Consider the following 19,583-nt stretch of genomic DNA (forward strand, 5'->3'; position numbering starts at 1 on the left):
GTCAGGACCCCGCAGACTCTACTGCGACTCAGCCTGCGCCCGCGGCCAGGACGGGCCTGGGACAGAGTGACAGCCGGGGAGCCTCAGGTCACCAGGGTCTGTGCTAAGCGCCCTGGGAGGTCTGTGCCCCCTCTGTCCAGGGGGCCTGGGCTGCCCGGGCTCCGGGGCGCTTCCTCCCCTCCCCGCCCCGGGCCTGTGCGCCTGGGGCACAGAGGGCCCGCGGGGCGGTCAGCGTGGCCCCGGAGCGGACGTCAGGACAGCAGGCCCTTGCAGCTCTCACACCTGGGCCACCCTCACCGGGCGGGCTCAGCGTGCACACCCGGTGCTGCTGGATCCCTCGCACCAGAGTGCGGAGGGCACCCTGCACGCCCTGGAGAGTAGGGGCTGGGTGAGCGCGGGGCTCGGCCTGGGGGCAGGCAGCGCAGGGGACCGAGGGACCCCGGCCCCGTCCCCACCCCGACTCCCACACACACACACACAGGCAGCCCCAGGGCTCCCCCCACGGGCAGCCGGCCCCTCAGGAGCTCCCCCCAGGGCGGCCCCGAGGTCTGGCTCCCCGCTGGAGAGGCATCGGGGAGAAGAGAAGCGGCCGGCGCTCGGCGGGGACCCGCTGCCACCCACGGGAATGTGGCCGAGCCGGACCTTCCAGCTCAGCTGACCCCCCGGCGGGACGGGACGGCACGGGACGGCACGAGGTGGCCCGGGTCGGCCGGGAGAACCCAGCTAGCCGCCCAGCGCCAGCACCAGAAATGATGGTGTTTCAACCGTTTCGGCGTCAGGACGACGCGGCCCGAGGATCAGATCGCGGCACGGCGACAGACAGGCACACACCCCAAACCCAACAAACGTCGGAATCCCCCGACTGTTGTCAGACAGCAGCCGGACGGTTACAGACGTGACGCTGGGGTCCCCGGTAGGACACACGGAGGACGCTCCAGACCACGGCTGCAGAGGCGCTGGAGGCCCGGGGATGCGCCTGCGGGTGCCCACGGGGAGCGCGGGGCGGCGGGAAGCACCCTACAGAGGGGGGCCCCTCCTGGGAAAGGACGCCGGGTCCCCGCGAAGGCTCCCGATGCTGACAGCTGTCCCCCTCTCCTTCAGCTTCTGGTCCCCCCCCCCCCCCCACCTTGCTCTTCCTGATTCTCCGTCGGCCTCCGCCCTGCATCCGAGCCACTGACCACACGGGCTTCTTTAGGACGTCGGGTCCCAAAAGGAGGCCGAGTTCTGGCTCCCGGGATCGGGAAGGACCATCGCCGAGGTTTATGCTGATCCCCCCGAGCTCGTGCCTTCCCGGCTCTTCTGTCCTGCAGAACGAGGGGAGGCACGGGCCTTACGGGGAAGGAGGCCCACTCCCACTCGGGCGGGACCGTCCCTCGTGGGGGACCCCGTCATCTGGGCCCGGGAGTGCGAGCGGGGCCATCAAGAACAGGTCGCAGGCTAGACGTGGTCCGCTCTGAGGTTTGTCCTGAAGCGAGCACTCCCCTTCCACGTCACGCTGTATTAGTTCATCCATTTATTATTTGTTAAAGGTTTTACGTTTATGTCCTCTCTACACCCAACATGGAATTCCAACTCACAGTCCTGACATCAAGGTCCCCCGACCAGGCCGGCCAGGCACCCCAGGGCCATGTTTCTCATCTCTTTGCTGGCCCGCCTATCTCTGCACCCAGCTGGGACATCGAGTCCACGACGGGGGAGCTTTAGCTACCTCCGAACCCGCAAGAACCCGGAACGTTCTCGCTGTGTCCCCATCCTAGAACGACCTTCGCCGTCGAATAGCAACTCAAATAAATCGGCAGCCAGCCCAATGACTCCTGGTCAAGGAAACGGCCAACTTGTCACGTGTGTGGGCCCCGCTCCCTGGGCTCCCGGGGCTCCGGGGCTCCCGGGGAGGCTCCGCTTTCTTTAACATCGACCAAGGTCCCAATGACTCCACCGCACCTCGACGCGGGGGCTCAGTTTCTGCCCTGACACGACACAGGCAGCACGTCGGCTTCAGTTACTACCTGTCAATCAATCAATCAAAGGGAGCCTGGCCGCTCGGGGTGGTTCGTAAGGACACGCGACTCTTGTTCTTGGGGCGGAGAGTTCAAGCCCCATGTGGGTGTAGAGATGACAGAAAAATAAAATCTTAAAAAGAAAATCAGTCAGTCGGTCTGGGGGAGACACAGCCCCGGATCCCACAGGGGCAGGGAGCCAGCTGACGGGTCTACGCACACTATTAGAAGCAGCAGAGCACAAAGTCAGAACTTCCAGAAGTCTGCTAGAGGGGGGGGACACGCCGGCCTCGACGGTGCTCGGGAGGCGAAGTGGGGGGCGGCCCCTGGAGCGACAGGGTGGGGTCAGGGTCCCCGGGGTCCCAAGGACGGTGGCGCCAACGGTTCCCAGGCCCAGGAGCGGGGACCCCGGCCGAGAGCCGCGGGACTAGGGCCAGCTGTCTGCCCTGTGTGGCCACAAACTGCAAACCCCTGTGCGGTCACGGGGCCGCGTCCCTGGGCCGGGCCAGCAAAGGCCAGAAGTGGGAGGAGACCCTCCCGGGCGGGAGGAGCACGGGTCTCCCCCAGGGCAGCCCCTAAAACTTGGAAGTTTGAAACTCAGTCACTTGTCCGAGATAAAAAGAAAAAACAAAACAAAACAAAACAAAACTCGGACACAGGCAGGGTGAACGCAGGGTTCTGACAGAAACGGTGGAGACAAGAGGGCTTGATGGCATATCAGAAACTATATGCCAATAGGACAACCTACAAGAAATGGACACCATGACGCTATATATAGAAAACTACAAAAATGAACAAACAAAAAAATGTTAGAACCGGTAAATGAATTCAGTAAAGTCACAGGATACATAATTAATGCACAGAATTCTGTTGCATTCCTGTACCTCAGTAAGAAGGTAAGAAAAAGAGAAACTAAGACATTAATAAAAATAAATTTAAAATGAAACAAAAAATAATATTATACTTAAGAAAAAACCTAAGGAAACAGCTATAAAAACTTACTCTGAAGACGATGATGGAAAGAAATCGATGACACAAAGAAACGGAAAGAGATACTCCACACTCGTGGATTGAAAGGGTATGAAGTGTCTTCACAACCGAGAGCAGCCCAGACATTCCTATAAACCCTATCAAAATGCCCCCAGCATTTCTCACAGAGCTAAGATAAATGATCTTCAACTTTGCATGGAACCTCAAAAGACCCCAGGTAGGCAACGCAGCCTTGCAAAAGAAAAGCAAAGTAGGAAGCTTCACATCGCTAGATTTCCAGTTATGTCGCAAAACTGTTGTGATGAAGACAGTACGGTCCTGGCACGACAACGGACACACAGACCAAGAGAACAGAGCAGACCTCCCAGAAATGAACCCACAACTATGTCGTCGTTTAATCCTTGATAAAGCTGGAAAGAATATCCAGTGGGGAAAAAAATCTACAAATGGTGTTGGAAAAACTGGATAGACACAAGCCAAAGAATGAAATTTCTAGTTTTTGATTTTACTTTTGTGTGTGGCTAAATTCCTAGAAAATATAACCTACCAAAACTGACACATAGAGAAATAGAAAATTTGAATAGACCAATTCTCAGCGAAGCTGTTGAGTAATAGAAAAAAAATTCCCAAAACGCAGAAGTCCACGACCAGATGGCTTCATGAGTGAATTCTATGAAACATTTAAAGAAGTATTAAAGCCTAGAAAGAGTATTATGCTAAGCACAATATGCCAACCCTAACCCTAACCCTAACCCTGACCCTGACCCTAACCCTAACCCTGACCCGGAAGCCTCCCCGCGGGTCCTGAGGAGGCCGGGCCCCTGTGGGCGTGGACGCGACCCCCACACGGCTGTTTCCCGTCTGTTGACTACGTGGGACTCCCAGCGCTGAGAGGGCACCTCCGTGGCTTGTTCCTGCTCTCGGGGGAGACGATTTCAGGTCGTCACCCTCGGGGATGACGTCAGCTGCGGGCCTTCCTACGCGGCCTCTCCTCTGTTGACAGACCTTTCCTAAAACCCCCTGTGCTTTTCATGCTTTGTTCTGTCAAATGCGTTTTCTGCGACTCTTGAGGGGATCGTCTCCTTTCTCTTTGTTTTTGTTGTTTTTTTAAAGATTTTATTTATATATCCTTGAGAGACACCGAGAGACGAGAGAGAGAGAGAGAGAGAGAGAGAGAGAGAGAGAGAGGCAGAGACACGGGCAGAGGGAGAAGAAGGCTCCGTGCAGGGAGCCCGATGTGGGACTCGATCCCGGGACTCCAGGATCACGCCCTGGGCCGAAGGGAAGGCAGGCGCTGAAGCGCTGAGCCCCGCCCCCCCCCCTCCGCCCCGGGCCGCCCCATGTCCTTTCTCTGGTTAACGGGATGGATCGTGCTGAGTGATCAGAGGGCCCGCGGGGGGCAGGTGGGCAACGTGGATGAACAAATAGGGAAAGCTACAAGCGTGTGGTTCTAAATAAAGGAATCCCGGAAATTTAGAAAGTACGGCCTGGCAATAGAGTCAGGACCGTGGGGACAACTCGGTACGGGGACAGACGGTGACGCCGCTTCTCGCGGGGAGAGCTGAGTGAGGCACAGAATTGTCAAGTCGCCAGCTGTAGCCCTGAAACTACTGTCCCCTTGGGTGTCGACGGCACTTCAATAGATACCAAGGAAAAGGGGTTTCCGGTGGGAATCCCGGTGGGTCCGTGAAAGGCATTTACACGGTCGTGACGCACACGAAGGCGCCTCTGCAGAGGGGATCCAGATGCTCACGTGTCTTCATGTTAATGTTTAGAAGATGTACTTGGGAGACGGTGCGGGGGGCAGGGGCGGAGGGAGAGGGGGAACCTGGAGCGGACTCCTCACCCACCGGAGACCGAGCCCCACCCGAGGCTCCACGCCACAACCTGGAGATCCTGGCTTGAGCCAAACTCAAGAGTCGACGTGGAACCGACGGACGGAACCACCCAGGAGCCCCTCAAATGCTCCTAACTGCAACCCCACGCTGTGAACCCTGGGGGGCGGAGGGGGGCATCTGTGACCCCCAGTCTGCCTTGAAGGGCGGGAGGCCTGCAGGGCCCGAGGATGGGAACTGAGGATGCGGGAGGCTGCCTGCATCGCCTTCCCGCCCGGCGTGGGGACAGGACCCTCCCCCGGGACCCTCGGCCACCAGGGTGAGGGCTGAGTGCTGATTGGACCCCGCCTGCCCACAGTGATGATGCGGGACCCCGCTCTGGGCGGAACTGTGGTGCCCCCGGGTTCCACCGCTGCCTGGTGCCCACTCTGCGTCCGCAGACCTTCGGAGGCACCGGTGCTCCGGATCTGGCTCGCAGCGACCCGACTCTCCTGCTCTCCCCAGTAGCCCAGTACTCGTCTCTCCTCAGTACCCCCACCCTCCCACTCTCCCCAGTACCCCGCTACTCCCACTCTCCCCAGTACCCCGCTACTCCCACTCTCCCCAGTACCCCCACCCTCCCACTCTCCCCAGTACCCCCACCCTCCCACTCTCCCCAGTACCCCCTCCCACTCTCACCCTCCCACTCTCCCCAGTACCCCCACCCTCCCACACTCCCCAGTACCCCAGTGCATAAAGAGGAGGCGCCCACACAGCGACAGGTCACAGGTGAGTGGCAGCTGATCCCTGATCCCCGCGGGCCACAGTGGGGCCTGTGGATCCGGGTGGGGGCACAGGCCTCCCGCGCTGGGGTCCACAACACCCCGACCCCCATGCGATGACCGTGAGCAGCTCCCACAGCCCTTCCACAGCCCCACGGGGTGAGAGCGGCCACCCTGCTGCCCCCGTCCAGGGAAGGAGGCTGCAGTCGGAACTCAGGCAGCTCCCCCGGGACCCCCGCTCCCCTGTAAGCCCTCTGCTGTGCAGGCACCCAAGCCATGACCTTTCCAGCCTGTCCTAGACGCATGGACCCCGACAGGGGTGACTGTCACCCCCCCATCCCGCCCTGTGCCCGCTGCGTCCCCCTGGCCCGTGAGCAGGCTTGCTCTTCAGGCTCCAAAGAACGTGGAGTCCCTCGTGCTCCCCCAGGGCCCCCCTCAGGCTATTCACACATCGCTGCCCTCAGGGTGGGGAGTTTGGTCGCACTCTTGCTGGCATCAGGTTTTAATTTTGATGAAGTCCAGTCCGTCGCTTTCTCCCCTTGGTCGTGTGCTTGTGGAATCTCGGAGAAACCTTCGATTCCCGCCCCCCCCCCCCCAAGCCCGCAGGGACACTCGCTGGCCGGCCCACCCACCACCATCTCTGCGCCGGCCCCGGGCTGGGAGACGTCACCCCCGAGCATCAGGTGGGCAGTTCCCCGGAGCCCCTGGGTCCCCCGCCCGTGTGCTCCTGATACCGGGGTGGGAGCGCTCTGTGACCCCAGCGTGACGGCGTGCCCTGGGACAGTGGCTGGGAAGGTGGACTGTCGGTGGGCGACGGACAGACAGGCAGCGAGGGCCCGTGTGTGATGCCTGTGCCCCTCGGGGCTACGGGGTTGTCTCCGGCTCCGGTCAGACAGAGGGGCGCCTGCCCACGGGGAGCACCCGGACGCATGTGTCCTCGGAAGGTTCTCACGCGCCGTCATCCTTGGATGTGTTTGGATTGCAGCACGATGCAGGAGGACCCGGAGACCCTGCTGGCCTTGCAAAGGGCCAATATCGTGGCCCAGTACCATCAGGTGAGGCCCAGAAGGGACCATAGACACTACACACCCACGACAGGGGGGACCGTACCTGCAAGAGCAGGTGAGGCTCAAGAGGGGATCAGAGCCAAGGATGAGCCAGGTCAGCCCAGGCAAGGACCACAGTCACCAGGAACAAGTGAGACCCTGGGGATGGTCCCGGTGTCAGTAGCAACTAAGGGTCCATCCTGGATCCTCGTCATTGGTAGCGGAGGAGCCCAGGCACCAGGTACAGGTGAGGCCCGGGTGGGGACCAGAGTCACCAGGTCCAGATGAAGACCACAGCTACCAGGTCCAGGTGAGCCCAGGTGGGGACCAGAGTCACCAGGTTCAGGTGAGGCCAAGGTGGGGACCACAGTCGCAGATCCACATGAGGCTCAGGTGGAGACCAGAGTCACCTGGGTGAAGCCCAGTTGGGGACTAGAGTCACCAGGCCTGGGTGAGGGCCAGGTAGGGATCAGAGTCACCAGGTCAAGTGAGGCCCAGGTGGGGACCACAGTCGCCGGGTCCGGGTGAGGCCCAGGTGGGGATCGTCACTGATAGACAGAAGCAGGTGAGGCTGTCAGGCTGCGCCCACTCTGGCGCCCGGCCAATCTCAGAGGGTCGGCGCTCCCTCAGGATCCAGGGGAGGGAGGAGCCCTTCTGCTCCCTCCTGTCTCTGTCCCCATTCCCCTGCTCTGATCGGTCCCCACCACGGAGCCCCCTCTGTTGCAGGCGCACCAAGCAGGGTCTCCGCAGGACCTGTCACTGTGCAAGGTCGCCGACCACCAGGGCTTTCTGCAGTGAGTCCCCTGGACACCCCTCATCCATCCCAGGGCGGGTGGCCTTTGCAGGAACACCTCTCTGGAGGCTGACCCCCCCCGCCCCCAGGTCGGGACCTGGTCCCCTGGAGCCCTCTGAGGGCCATGTCTGCGCCGGGTTGCAGCTGAGACACCCCGGAGGCCGACCCGGGACGTGGGCAGGAAGGGAGCTGGGCCCGGGGGAGGCCCCTGGACACTCAGAGGAGGGGCCCCCACGCCTGCTTTGGGCAGGCCCAGGTGTCAGCCTGCTGCATCCGGGGGTGGTGGTGGGGTGGGGTGTCCAGTCCCTTCAGCAGGGGATCCCGCCCGTGAGGGGCTCTGGGGCCGGGGCGTGCTCTCCGTAGGGGGACGGCCTGGTCTGGGCCGAGTCCGCAGGGGTGCTCTCGCCCACACCCGAAGGCTTTTGCGGGGCTGCAGGTGGATGCCGGGGACCAGGCCAGCGCAGGGAGGGGGGGGGCCGCAGAGGGAGGCCCCGACCAGGCAGGAGGAGGCAAGAGGAGGAGGGGGCTGCCCTGGGCGGGAAGGAGGGAGGGGACAGCCCAGTGGCCTAGGTCGCAGGGGACGAGGCTGATGGGTCAACAGCCCCACGAGAACCTGACGGACGCTGGAGACCCCAGGTGGGGCCCCCTCGGCCCTGCTCACGGCCCAGTGTCTGCTGGGATGGCTCAGGGGTGGTCGTGCTCAGGGGCTCCGACAGGACGGGAGGTGAAATGGGCCAGGGTGGCAGAGGGGACAGCAGAGAGGGGAGCCCGGGGACAGCAGGGGGACGGCCAGGGGGCAGGGGGAGGCCGGCTGGACGCTGGGCAGTCAGGCCCTGGGGAGGCGGGGGGACCTCAGCGGGACGGTCACGGGGCACCCGGGCCACGCTGACAGCTCTCGGGCTGGTCCATCGAGGAGGGGGGCAGGTCACCCCCTGGGGGCGCCGAGGGGTCCCCGCCCAGCCCACCACCGGCAAACACCCTCCTCAGAACCCCCAGACGCCGCCCCCGCCCGCCCTCAGGCCGCTGGCAGCCCCTGCCCTCCCCGGGGGAGCCCTGCCCTCCCCAGGACGCTGGGTGCAGACGGGGTGTGTGTGTGTGTGTGTGTGTGTGTGTGTGTGTGTGTGCGCGCGGCTGTGGGGCCGGGGCCTCAGGGCTCTGCGTCTCCTGCCTTCCAGGGACAGGGAGCTGCCCGACCCCAGCCCCCGCGAGGCCAAGGTGAGAGCCCGTCCTGGGCCCCGGGCAGGACGTGGGGGGGAGCTGGGGCCAGCTGTCTGCACCGCGTCCCCCAGGACATCCCCGGGCGTCTCCCCAGTCCCCCGTCCCAGCGCTGCACGGGCCGCCGGGAACGCACCCGAGACCCGGAGCCGCGGTCCGCGGGGGGCCCTGTGCCTTCCTGGCTCCTCCGGGTCCCGCGGGGCACTGGACGCGGCCCGAGCGCCCACCTCCCGCGGCGGGAGCCTCACCTGCGGCCCCCGCCTGTCCTCTCCCAGAAACTCCGCCAGGAGACCCGGCGCGCGGACAAATGGATAAAAATGCTCAAGCGATGGGACCACTACCTCCCCAGCGAGAAGGTGGGGCGCTGGGTGCCCCCGAGGGCTCTCCGTCCTGACGGGGCTGGGGGGCCGCCCTCAGTGTCCTCCTGCCCCGTCCTCGGGGGAGCCCCCTGCCTGGGGAGAGTCTGCTGGGAGCCCGGGCCTCCCTCCCCAGGCCCCGGGACGGCGGTGGGGGAGCGTCAGGTCGGGGCCAGGGTCCCTGCTCCTCGCGGGGGACGGGGGGGGGGGGGGCCCAGATCCAGGGAGACCCAGCCTCTCTGCAGACACCCTGGAGCCGACGCCGGAACCTTCTAGATGCCTCGTGTTCCCTGGGCTCCAAGGGGCCGCCCTGGGCCCCTCTCACCAGCACTGCCTTCCTCCCCGCAGCTGCGACGCCGGGTCTACAAGGGGGTCCCGCCCCAGGTGCGGGGACAGGTGTGGCTGCGACTGCTGAACGTCGACCAGGTTAAGGCCAGGAATGCCGGGAAATACCAGGTGGGACCCGACCCGTCTACTCCCCGTGGACCCTCGGTCCCCTCCCTGCCCAGGGCTGACCCTCCGTGACCCCTCCCCACCCGGGGCTGAACTCCCGTGTCCCCTCCCCACCCGGGCTGATCCTCCACGTCCCCTCCCTGTCCAGGGCTGACCCTCAGTCCCCTCCCCGCCCACGACAGCTGGGCACAGGCCCTCACGCAGGCCCCGCGGGCACGGTGGGCACTCCCGCCGTCCCCGGCCTCCCAGGGGAAGGGTGGAGGTTCCTGCAGGACACACTCCCGTGGTGGCCCCGGGGCTCCCTGCCCAGGACGGCAGCTGCTGACAGGTCGGGGTCTGTGTCCCTGACGCCGGCTCCTCCTCCCGGGGTCTCCCCGCAGGCAATGAAGGAGGCGGCCCTGGTCTCCTCCCGGGACATCGTGCAGATCGACCTGGACGTCAACCGCACGTTCCGCAGTCACACCATGTTCTGGGACCGCTACGGGGTCGGGTGAGGCTGCTGGGCCAGCGGGGTTCGGGGGTCGGGGGCCCGGCCTGGGAGAGGCCCGGGGGCTTCTGTGCCGGGGACACGGGGTCTCCGAGGCCGGGGGGAGCGACGGCAGCAAACAACACACTGCCGCGTGGTAGGGTGCTGGGGATGACCCCCGTGCCCCCACCCCCAGGGTCTCGGGGATGGGGAGGCCCCAGGACGGGGCCTCCAGGGGTCACCGTCTGAGCTGAACCCCAAGGGGGTGAGGGGCGGCCCCGTGAAGAGCAGGGGGCCGGGGTGGGGGCGTGGGGGGCACGAAGGGGACCTGGGGCCAGGGTGCATGGCCGCGGCTGGACCGGGACACGTGGACCCGACGAGGGTCGGACAGGTCAGGGTGACACCCACCCTCCGGTGCTTTATGTACTTCTGAATTCTGGGCATTTTGTTTTAGACAATTTGCACTTGGTGAGCACACACGGCATGACGCCCCCCCCCCCCCCCCCAGACGCCGCCCCGGTCCAGGCAGGCCCTGCGCGGAGCACACGGGGCCCCAGGGGCAGGGGCAGGGGTCACAGCAAACCCCAGACTGGGGTCGCCTTTATCTGTAGACGTCTCCGTGTGCACCTTAGAGAAGGGGGTGCCCTGTGTCCGCAGCCCCCCACCCCATCCCCTCACCCACCGCCCCCACGCCATCCCCCTGCATCACCCCCCACACCATCCCCCACAACCCCAGACCCCCACCCCTACACTATCGGTCCCGCCCCCACCCCCACCCCACCCCCACGAGGACGCGGTGCAGCTGCCCCCTGTGGGACATGCTCAGCCTCCCCGGCCACCTTGGGGTTCTCTGGACGGCCTGCTCCCGTCAGAAGCCCGGGTGTCCCGCAGAGTCCCCAGGGGCCGCGGGGAGGTGGGGAAGGCAGGGAGCCCCCGACAGGGGCTTGCAGGTGGGTGGAGCATAGGGTGCAGCTACCTGTGTGTGCAGCGGGCGGGGTGTGTGGGAGCCCGGGACCCCAGGGGTGACCTGCAGGGGCGCCAGGGGCGGGGCTGGGGAGACGCCAGGCATGGGTGGCTGGGCTTCCCGGGCGGGCCGCTCGGACCGTCTCCCCACGAGAACTCGGTGCTCCTCCCTGCAGGGAACCTGCTGCCCCCCGGGGCCCCCGCGGCCCTCAGAGCGCGGCCGGGTCAGGCTGACCTGTGACCCCCGGCCCGGGGGGAGCCGGCCTCCAGCAGCCCGGGCCCGGGGGCCGCGGAGCCGGGGTGCAGACTCAGGCCGCCGTGCGGGGGGCATCGGGCGGCTCCTGGCAGCGCTGAGGGGGCCGCACCCCGTACCCCCCCGTGCTCAGATAGTGACCCCAGGGGTTCGCAGCCTGTATCGGGGTCACACCTGCACGACGTTCCCTGCTCTCCTCACGGCGGCTCAGACCTGGAGCCCCGAGATGCTCTGGGATGGGCGGGCCCGGGGTGCCCCCCACAGAGTCCAGCCCAGGGACACCTGGGAAGACCTGGGGGTGCGCTCAGGGCCACGGATGCCCCGGCTGCGTGGGCTCGGGGCAGGGGTCACGTGGGGCTGGTGGTGTTCCCGGGACACGGGGCCGGGCCAGGCCAGGGCAGCGGAGGAGAGGCGTCAGGGGCTGCGGGGACCGGGGCAGGGGGAGCGCTGGCTCCCATGGGGGCGTGCGGCGGGGGGGGGGGGGGCCGCTCCAGGGCTGGAGGCCCGGGGCGCTGGCGGCGCTGGGGGAGCCCGGAGCTGCACACCCCACGGCGGGAGCCGCTCGGAGGCGTCGGACACCCCAGGGTGCACTGAACCCCCGGCACGCTGCACGTGTGAGGTCGCCGCCTGTCCCCGTGCGCAGACCTGACCCCGGAGATCGGCCCCCGCGGAGGGGCCCTGCGGGCCGCGGGGCCTGCGGGGCGGGTGTCGGCACCTCGGCGGCCTCGCTGGGCGGGGGCTGACTGAGCAGAGCCCCCCACTGTCCCCCCTCCTAGGCAGCGAGCCCTGTTCTGTGTACTGGCAGCCTACTCGGTGTACGACACGGTGAGTGTCCCTGCCCCCGCCTCCTGCCCCGCGGGCGGCCTTGTCCTGAGTGGTGGTGACCAGCGGGACTCACAGTTATGGCCCCGGCTCCACGGCCCCCGAGATGCCGGGGAGGGTCTCTCTCCTCCGGGACGGGCAGGGGGCGGGGTGCAGACCTCCCAGGGGAGGCAGGGCCTGCGTGCCCGAGGGCCGGGGCTGCCCAGGGCCCCCGCGTGCACCGCGGCCGTCCTAGAGCTCGGGTCTGGACCCTGACAGACGGCACTACCGACGAGAGCCCGGGCGGGGAAGGCTCCCACTCCCCCGAAGGGAACGAGGCCGAGGCGCCCAGGAGGCCGCCCCCTTCCACGGCGCATTCCAGAAGGGTCCCCGAGGACCCCAGCTCACACGCTCCCCGGCCCCGCGGGGTGTCCTGGCCCAGCTCCCCTCGTGGGACCTGCCAGGGGCCACAGTCAGGCCCCCCCCCCCCCCCCCGCCGACCTGCCCTCTGGGGGGTCTCCAGACCTGGCGGGTCCCCTACAGCCTGGCACAGCTCACGGAGGCCCCTCCTGCTGGCCTGAGGACGGGGGTCCTGGCACGGCGGCCGCAGGGCTCGGTAGCGGGGCCCGGGGTGCTCGCGCCCCAGCTGGTCCGGGTGGCCCTCACCTGCTCCCCCGCCCTCTGGGAGCCCCCTCCGGGAGCCCGGGCTGGGAGGGAGCCGGGGGAGCCTGACGCCCGCGGGGAGGGCTCAGAGGGGGCCTCGGGGCGCACGCCCTCCGTGGGGCTCTGGCTCTTGCAGGAGGTGGGCTACTGCCAGGGCATGAGCGAGATCGCGGCCGTCCTCCTCATGTTCCTCCCCGAGGAGGACGCCTTCTGGGCGCTGGCCCAGCTGATGGTGGGCGACCGGCACTCCATGCACGGTAGGGGCCCGCCGGGGAGCTCAGGAGGGCCTCCCTGCAGGCTGCTGCACCGGGGGGCAGGCGGGGACCCCCCAGCTCGCCCCCCCACGGGCAAGGGCCCCGCCTCCCCGGTGGCCTCGGGGTCCCGGAGCCACGGCCACCCGCCCCACCGTCTGCAGGCCAGGCACGCACTCCCGTTGCTCCCCCAGCCTCCCGCCGGGCTGCCGGCTTGTCCCCCAGGCCCCCCTGCCAGCCCACGGCCACACGGGGCCCAGGGGGCAGCGTCTCCCCCTCCCGGGGGCCCCCAGCCTCACTCCCAAGCCCCACAGCAGAGGGCCGTGCACGCCCATCACCCTCCCCGTGGCCTGCACCCGCTGCCCCTCGGGGCTGGGGACCCGCCTGTCCCCGCGGCGGCCCCCGCAGGAGAGAGGGTGCTGGGTCAGCCGGGCCCGGTCCTCAGCCCCCAGCCCACGCCCCGCGGGGTCTCTGTGAGGACGAGGGTCCCCGGGCCCCGCGCCCCCGGCCTGGGAGGCAGGCCCTGCCCTCTGGGAAGAGCGGATCCAGCCAGGGCTCCGAGGGCGGTGGGCACACGGGGGTCAGGGCGTGGCGGGGAGGCCCCTGCCCCGACACCCCCCACCCCGCCTGGTGCAGGAGGAGGCCCTGACCGTGGGGGCCTGGGGCCTTCTCAGGCTTCTTCGTCCCGGGCTTCCCGAAGCTCCTCAGGTTCCAGAGACATCACGAGCGGGTCCTCCAAAGAGCTCTCCCGGACCTGAGGAAGCACATGGCGAGTGGGGGCGAGTGGGAGCTCCTGAGGCTCCGTCCCCGGAGCCCGGGGCAGGGGGTGGGGGGCATGGCCCTCCCTCCGAGCTGCCCAGAGTTGGGGTCACGTTCCTCCCCCTGGGGCCCGGGGGCGCCCTCGGGGCTGGGCTGGGCCGTGGGGAGCGCGTCCACCCGGCTCCAGGGGCCGCGGCGTGGGGCCTGAGCACCCCCTGCCCTCCCGCCAGGACGAGGAGCAGATGTCCACCGGCATCTACAGCCCCAAATGGTTTCTCCAGTGCTTCCTCGGCCGGGTGAGGCCCCCCCCCCGGGACCCCCGCTCCCGGACCTGCCCCCTGCCCCCGGGGAGGGCCCAGCTCAGCCCCACCCTCCAGACGAGCCAGGCCCGACCCCGGGGTCCTGAGGCTGAGGCTGAGGCTCGCAGCCCAGCCCGTCCTGGAGAAGCCCAGAGGGTCCCTGGACGAGGTCCCGGGGGGCGGCCCGTCTCTGCCTCAGCTCCCCCGGGGGAGGCCGGGTCAGCCCGGGGTGTGGAACGGGCCCTCGGCCCATCGGGCGGCCAGCCTGGGGTCCTCTCGAGGCGTGGTGTCGTCAAGTGCGGGCAGAGTCTGTGCCCCCAGGGGTGCGGGAGGTGCTGGCCGGGGTCGGAACCCGGAGCGGCCGGGAGTCCCTGATCTCCCTGGGAGGAGGGCACGCACGGGGAGGCGGGGGGCGGGGGCCGGGGGGGGGGGGCGCTGCGGGGCCTCGTCGGAGGCAGCCGGGGGCCAGATGGCAGGCCTAGCCGAGCCCCAGCCGAGCCCCCCAGGGGCCCTGCTCAGGCCGCTCCTCCCACCCCGCCGTCCCCCTAGACCCCCTTCTCGCTCACCCTGAAGCTGTGGGATGCCTACGTGTTGGATGGGGAGAGGGTGCTCACGGCCATGGCCTATACCATCCTCAAGGTGCACAGGAGTAAGTGAGCCCCCGGGAGCCCAGGTGTGCCGGGGGCGGGGGGCAGGGGCGGTGACCCTGGGCTCTGAGCAGCACCCAGACCTGGGGCGGGGGGACGGCGGGGCAGGCGGGTGCAGCGGGGCTCCCCGAGTGGAGCAGCGGGCAGGGGCCACCCCGGCCAGCGCACTGCCCGCGGCGCTCCTGGGCACAGCGGGACCCCAGCCGCTGGCCTGGGGGCCCCGGGGGCCCCAGGGCGGGGCCCTCTGGGTCTGACTCTCGCCCACCGCCCAGAGCGCCTCCTGAAGCTGCCCCTGGAAGGGCTCCGGGAGTTCCTCCAGGACTCTCTGGCCCAGCCCTGGGCCCTGGAGGACGAGGCCGTGCTCAGGCACCTTCGGGCCTCCATGACCCAGCTCCGCAGGATGCGGTGCGACCTGCCCCCGCCAGGTGGGCTCAGGGCCCCGGCCCCTCCCGACTCGGCCTGCTGGGGCCGCCCACAGGGGACAGAGCCCCCGGGGCCCCCGTCCTCATCTCTGGGGCTCTCCTCTTCTGCTCCAGCCTCGGGGACCCCAGGCCAGGGCTGGGCGGGCGGGTACCCACTGCAGGGCCCGGGCAGCAGTGTGGGGGGCTGAGCACAGGGTCAGGCCGGGGGGTCACGCGGGAGCCGTGAGGACCCCCGGGGCCCCCAGCGGGGGACACACAGCCTGCTGGAGACGCTGACCCCGTCGGCCTCTTTCCAGCGGGACCTGAGGAGTTCCCCACGAGGCCCCTGGGCCTGGAGCCAGTGTCCCCGGCGCCCGGGCCTCTCCTCCCTTCTCCGGCCTCTGAGCCACCGCCCAGGGTGGAGGAGCCGGCCTCCCCGGGCCCAGCCGCCCGGCCTGAGCCGCCCGGACCCCCTCCCGGCCAGGCCATGGTCCAACTTGCCCCCCAGCCCCAGCGGTGGAACTCCCTCCCCACCCTCCCGGGGCAACAAGGCGGTGCAGGCAGGCGGCCCCGGGACACGGCGGGCTTCAAGACAGAAAACGGGGTCTCCTTCCATTCGGCACCTGCCTGGGCCACCCCAGAGGCCCCGCGACGGACCGGGCCCTGGAGCACCCCCGGGACTCCCATCACGCGGTCCCCCCAGCCCCCTAGGGATGACGCTGTCGGGCCCAGGACACCCTTCCTGCCCCGCGGCCACTGCAGCTCGTGCCCCTCGCTGGGCAGTGACGGGCACAGCCAGGGCAGAGCCAGGGCGGCGCTGAGCCCGCTGCCCCGAGGCCCCGCACAGGCCCGGGACCCTCTGCCCCCCGCGTCCACGGGGCAGCTCGATGCTCGCGGGCCTCGGGGGCAGAGCGTGGCGGTGAGGGCGGGGGCCCGGAGGCTCCGGCCCGCCGTCACCGTGCCCTGCCTCGTCTCGCTGTCCCTCCCGGAGGGCGGCACCCCCCGCACGGGACACCAGCCCCTGACCCAGAGGGACCTGGGCTGGCCTGGCCCCGGGCTCTGTGGGGGCAGGGGCGACTCGAGCGCCTGCCCCAGGCCCAGCGCTAATGGGATCCAGCGCCCCGGGGCCCTGGCCAGGCCTGCGTTCTGGCCCCGGGCCGAACGAGCCCTCTCACAGCAGGATGTGGCCTCCTGGGCCCTGGGCGTGCCCCACAGATCCAGGTCGCTGACCTAGGGCAGCCCTGGGGATCCCGGGACACCCCAGGGCAGGGCAGCGGGGGCAGGCCCGTGGGCCCCACCCACACCCCCACCCACACCCACACCCACACCCACACCAGGAGGCAGGCTCCTCCACGCGCTGGGGCTCCAGCAGTCAGTCACCCGGCCCCAGGGGGCCCGAGGCCGGGGTCCAGCTGCCCTGCGGGGACCCAGCGCAGGAGCCCATGGGCCGCAGGTCCACGTCAGCCCTGCCGCCCCCAGAACCGCCTCTCACCGCCCCGACCTCAGGACACGCGCCCCCACCCGGAGTCGAGTCCGCACAGGCTCCCAGGCGGGGGACTCCAGCACCCGCACCCCTGTGGGATTCCCGCTTTCCTCTAAGGACAGGAAGGTCTCCCAGGGGAAGGCGCGCACCCTCGGCTCTGAGCCCCTGTTTGCTGTTGCAAGTTCAATAAAGTGTTGTTGTGTGAGAGGGCACGGCCGGCTCGTTTCTGCGTCTCCCGGAGCTCTGTGCACGGGGTGCGGAGACACCCCCAGAGAGGAGGAGGGGGCGCCGCCCAGGCCCCGACCAGCCCCTGCGGGGGCGCCGCCAGGCACACACAGCTGACGTCCCCACGTGCCTTCCCGGGGCGGCCAGACGCCAGGGTCAGGACCCCGCAGACTCTACTGCGACTCAGCCTGCGCCCGCGGCCAGGACGGGCCTGGGACAGAGTGACAGCCGGGGAGCCTCAGGTCACCAGGGGTCTGTGCTAAGCGCCCTGGGAGGTCTGTGCCCCCTCTGTCCAGGGGGCCTGGGCTGCCCGGGCTCCGGGGCGCTTCCTCCCCTCCCCGCCCCGGGCCTGTGCGCCTGGGGCACAGAGGGCCCGCGGGGCGGTCAGCGTGGCCCCGGAGCGGACGTCAGGACAGCAGGCCCTTGCAGCTCTCACACCTGGGCCACCCTCACCGGGCGGGCTCAGCGTGCACACCCGGTGCTGCTGGATCCCTCGCACCAGAGTGCGGAGGGCACCCTGCACGCCCTGGAGAGTAGGGGCTGGGTGAGCGCGGGGCTCGGCCTGGGGGCAGGCAGCGCAGGGGACCGAGGGACCCCGGCCCCGTCCCCACCCCGACTCCCACACACACACACACAGGCAGCCCCAGGGCTCCCCCCACGGGCAGCCGGCCCCTCAGGAGCTCCCCCCAGGGCGGCCCCGAGGTCTGGCTCCCCGCTGGAGAGGCATCGGGGAGAAGAGAAGCGGCCGGCGCTCGGCGGGGACCCGCTGCCACCCACGGGAATGTGGCCGAGCCGGACCTTCCAGCTCAGCTGACCCCCCGGCGGGACGGGACGGCACGGGACGGCACGAGGTGGCCCGGGTCGGCCGGGAGAACCCAGCTAGCCGCCCAGCGCCAGCACCAGAAATGATGGTGTTTCAACCGTTTCGGCGTCAGGACGACGCGGCCCGAGGATCAGATCGCGGCACGGCGACAGACAGGCACACACCCCAAACCCAACAAACGTCGGAATCCCCCGACTGTTGTCAGACAGCAGCCGGACGGTTACAGACGTGACGCTGGGGTCCCCGGTAGGACACACGGAGGACGCTCCAGACCACGGCTGCAGAGGCGCTGGAGGCCCGGGGATGCGCCTGCGGGTGCCCACGGGGAGCGCGGGGCGGCGGGAAGCACCCTACAGAGGGGGGCCCCTCCTGGGAAAGGACGCCGGGTCCCCGCGAAGGCTCCCGATGCTGACAGCTGTCCCCCTCTCCTTCAGCTTCTGGTCCCCCCCCCCCCCCACCTTGCTCTTCCTGATTCTCCGTCGGCCTCCGCCCTGCATCCGAGCCACTGACCACACGGGCTTCTTTAGGACGTCGGGTCCCAAAAGGAGGCCGAGTTCTGGCTCCCGGGATCGGGAAGGACCACCGCCGAGGTTTATGCTGATCCCCCCGAGCTCGTGCCTTCCCGGCTCTTCTGTCCTGCAGAACGAGGGGAGGCACGGGCCTTACGGGGAAGGAGGCCCACTCCCACTCGGGCGGGACCGTCCCTCGTGGGGGACCCCGTCATCTGGGCCCGGGAGTGCGAGCGGGGCCATCAAGAACAGGTCGCAGGCTAGACGTGGTCCGCTCTGAGGTTTGTCCTGAAGCGAGCACTCCCCTTCCACGTCACGCTGTCTTAGTTCATCCATTTATTATTTGTTAAAGGTTTTACGTTTATGTCCTCTCTACACCCAACATGGAATTCCAGCTCACAGTCCTGACATCAAGGTCCCCCGACCAGGCCGGCCAGGCACCCCAGGGCCATGTTTCTCATCTCTTTGCTGGCCCGCCTATCTCTGCACCCAGCTGGGACATCGAGTCCACGACGGGGGAGCTTTAGCTACCTCCGAACCCGCAAGAACCCGGAACGTTCTCGCTGTGTCCCCATCCTAGAACGACCTTCGCCGTCGAATAGCAACTCAAATAAATCGGCAGCCAGCCCAATGACTCCTGGTCAAGGAAACGGCCAACTTGTCACGTGTGTGGGCCCCGCTCCCTGGGCTCCCGGGGCTCCCGGGGAGGCTCCGCTTTCTTTAACATCGACCAAGGTCCCAATGACTCCACCGCACCTCGACGCGGGGGCTCAGTTTCTGCCCTGACACGACACAGGCAGCACGTCGGCTTCAGTTACTACCTGTCAATCAATCAAAGGGAGCCTGGCCGCTCGGGGTGGTTCGTAAGGACACGCGACTCTTGTTCTTGGGGCGGAGAGTTCAAGCCCCATGTGGGTGTAGAGATGACAGAAAAATAAAATCTTAAAAAGAAAATCAGTCAGTCGGTCTGGGGGAGACACAGCCCCGGATCCCACAGGGGCAGGGAGCCAGCTGACGGGTCTACGCACACTATTAGAAGCAGCAGAGCACAAAGTCAGAACTTCCAGAAGTCTGCTAGAGGGGGGGACACGCCGGCCTCGACGGTGCTCGGGAGGCGAAGTGGGGGGCGGCCCCTGGAGCGACAGGGTGGGGTCAGGGTCCCCGGGGTCCCAGGGACAGTGGCGCCAACGGTTCCCAGGCCCAGGAGCGGGGACCCCGGCCGAGAGCCGCGGGACTAGGGCCAGCTGTCTGCCCTGTGTGGCCACAAATTGCAAACCCCTGTGCGGTCACGGGGCCGAATCCCTGGGCTGGGCTAGCAAAGGCCAGAAGTCGGAGGAGACCCTCCTGGGCGGGAGGAGCACAGGTCTCCCCCAGGGCAGCCCCTAAAACTTGGAGGTGTGAAACTCAGTCACTTGTCTGAGATAAAAAGAAAAAAAACAAAAAAACAAAACTCAGACAGGCAGGGTTAATGCAGGGTCTGTAGAAGCGGTGGAGGCCCGGGGCCCGGGGGCTCCTCTGTGGAGGCCCCTGCAGACCGGGGCGCGGATGCTCAGCCCCCGGCCCAGGGGACTTGGCGCCCCCACCCACATCCCGC

At 68.2% G+C, this 19,583-nt stretch overlaps 2 protein-coding genes across 2 annotated transcripts; both read left to right on the top strand.

The window, feature by feature from the left end:
- Positions 1 to 10,883: 10,883 nt before the first annotated feature.
- On the top strand, positions 10,884 to 12,863 carry LOC121477252 (translation initiation factor IF-2-like). Its single transcript, XM_041731426.1, has 2 exons — positions 10,884 to 11,953; positions 12,729 to 12,863. The coding sequence occupies exon 1, from the start codon at positions 10,980 to 10,982 to the stop codon at positions 11,775 to 11,777; it is 798 nt and encodes a 265-aa protein (XP_041587360.1). The 5' UTR covers positions 10,884 to 10,979; the 3' UTR covers positions 11,778 to 11,953; positions 12,729 to 12,863.
- LOC121477398 lies at positions 12,057 to 16,639 on the top strand. Its single transcript, XM_041731654.1, has 7 exons — positions 12,057 to 12,068; positions 12,186 to 12,849; positions 13,518 to 13,612; positions 13,833 to 13,898; positions 14,451 to 14,550; positions 14,821 to 14,973; positions 15,267 to 16,639. The coding sequence occupies exons 1-7, from the start codon at positions 12,057 to 12,059 to the stop codon at positions 16,181 to 16,183; spliced, it is 2,007 nt and encodes a 668-aa protein (XP_041587588.1). The 3' UTR covers positions 16,184 to 16,639.
- The last annotated feature ends 2,944 nt before the right edge of the window (positions 16,640 to 19,583 follow it).

The sequence above is a fragment of the Vulpes lagopus genome, chromosome 17 (genome assembly GCF_018345385.1).
Source record: "Vulpes lagopus strain Blue_001 chromosome 17, ASM1834538v1, whole genome shotgun sequence".
Classification (NCBI taxonomy): Eukaryota; Metazoa; Chordata; class Mammalia; order Carnivora; family Canidae; genus Vulpes; species Vulpes lagopus.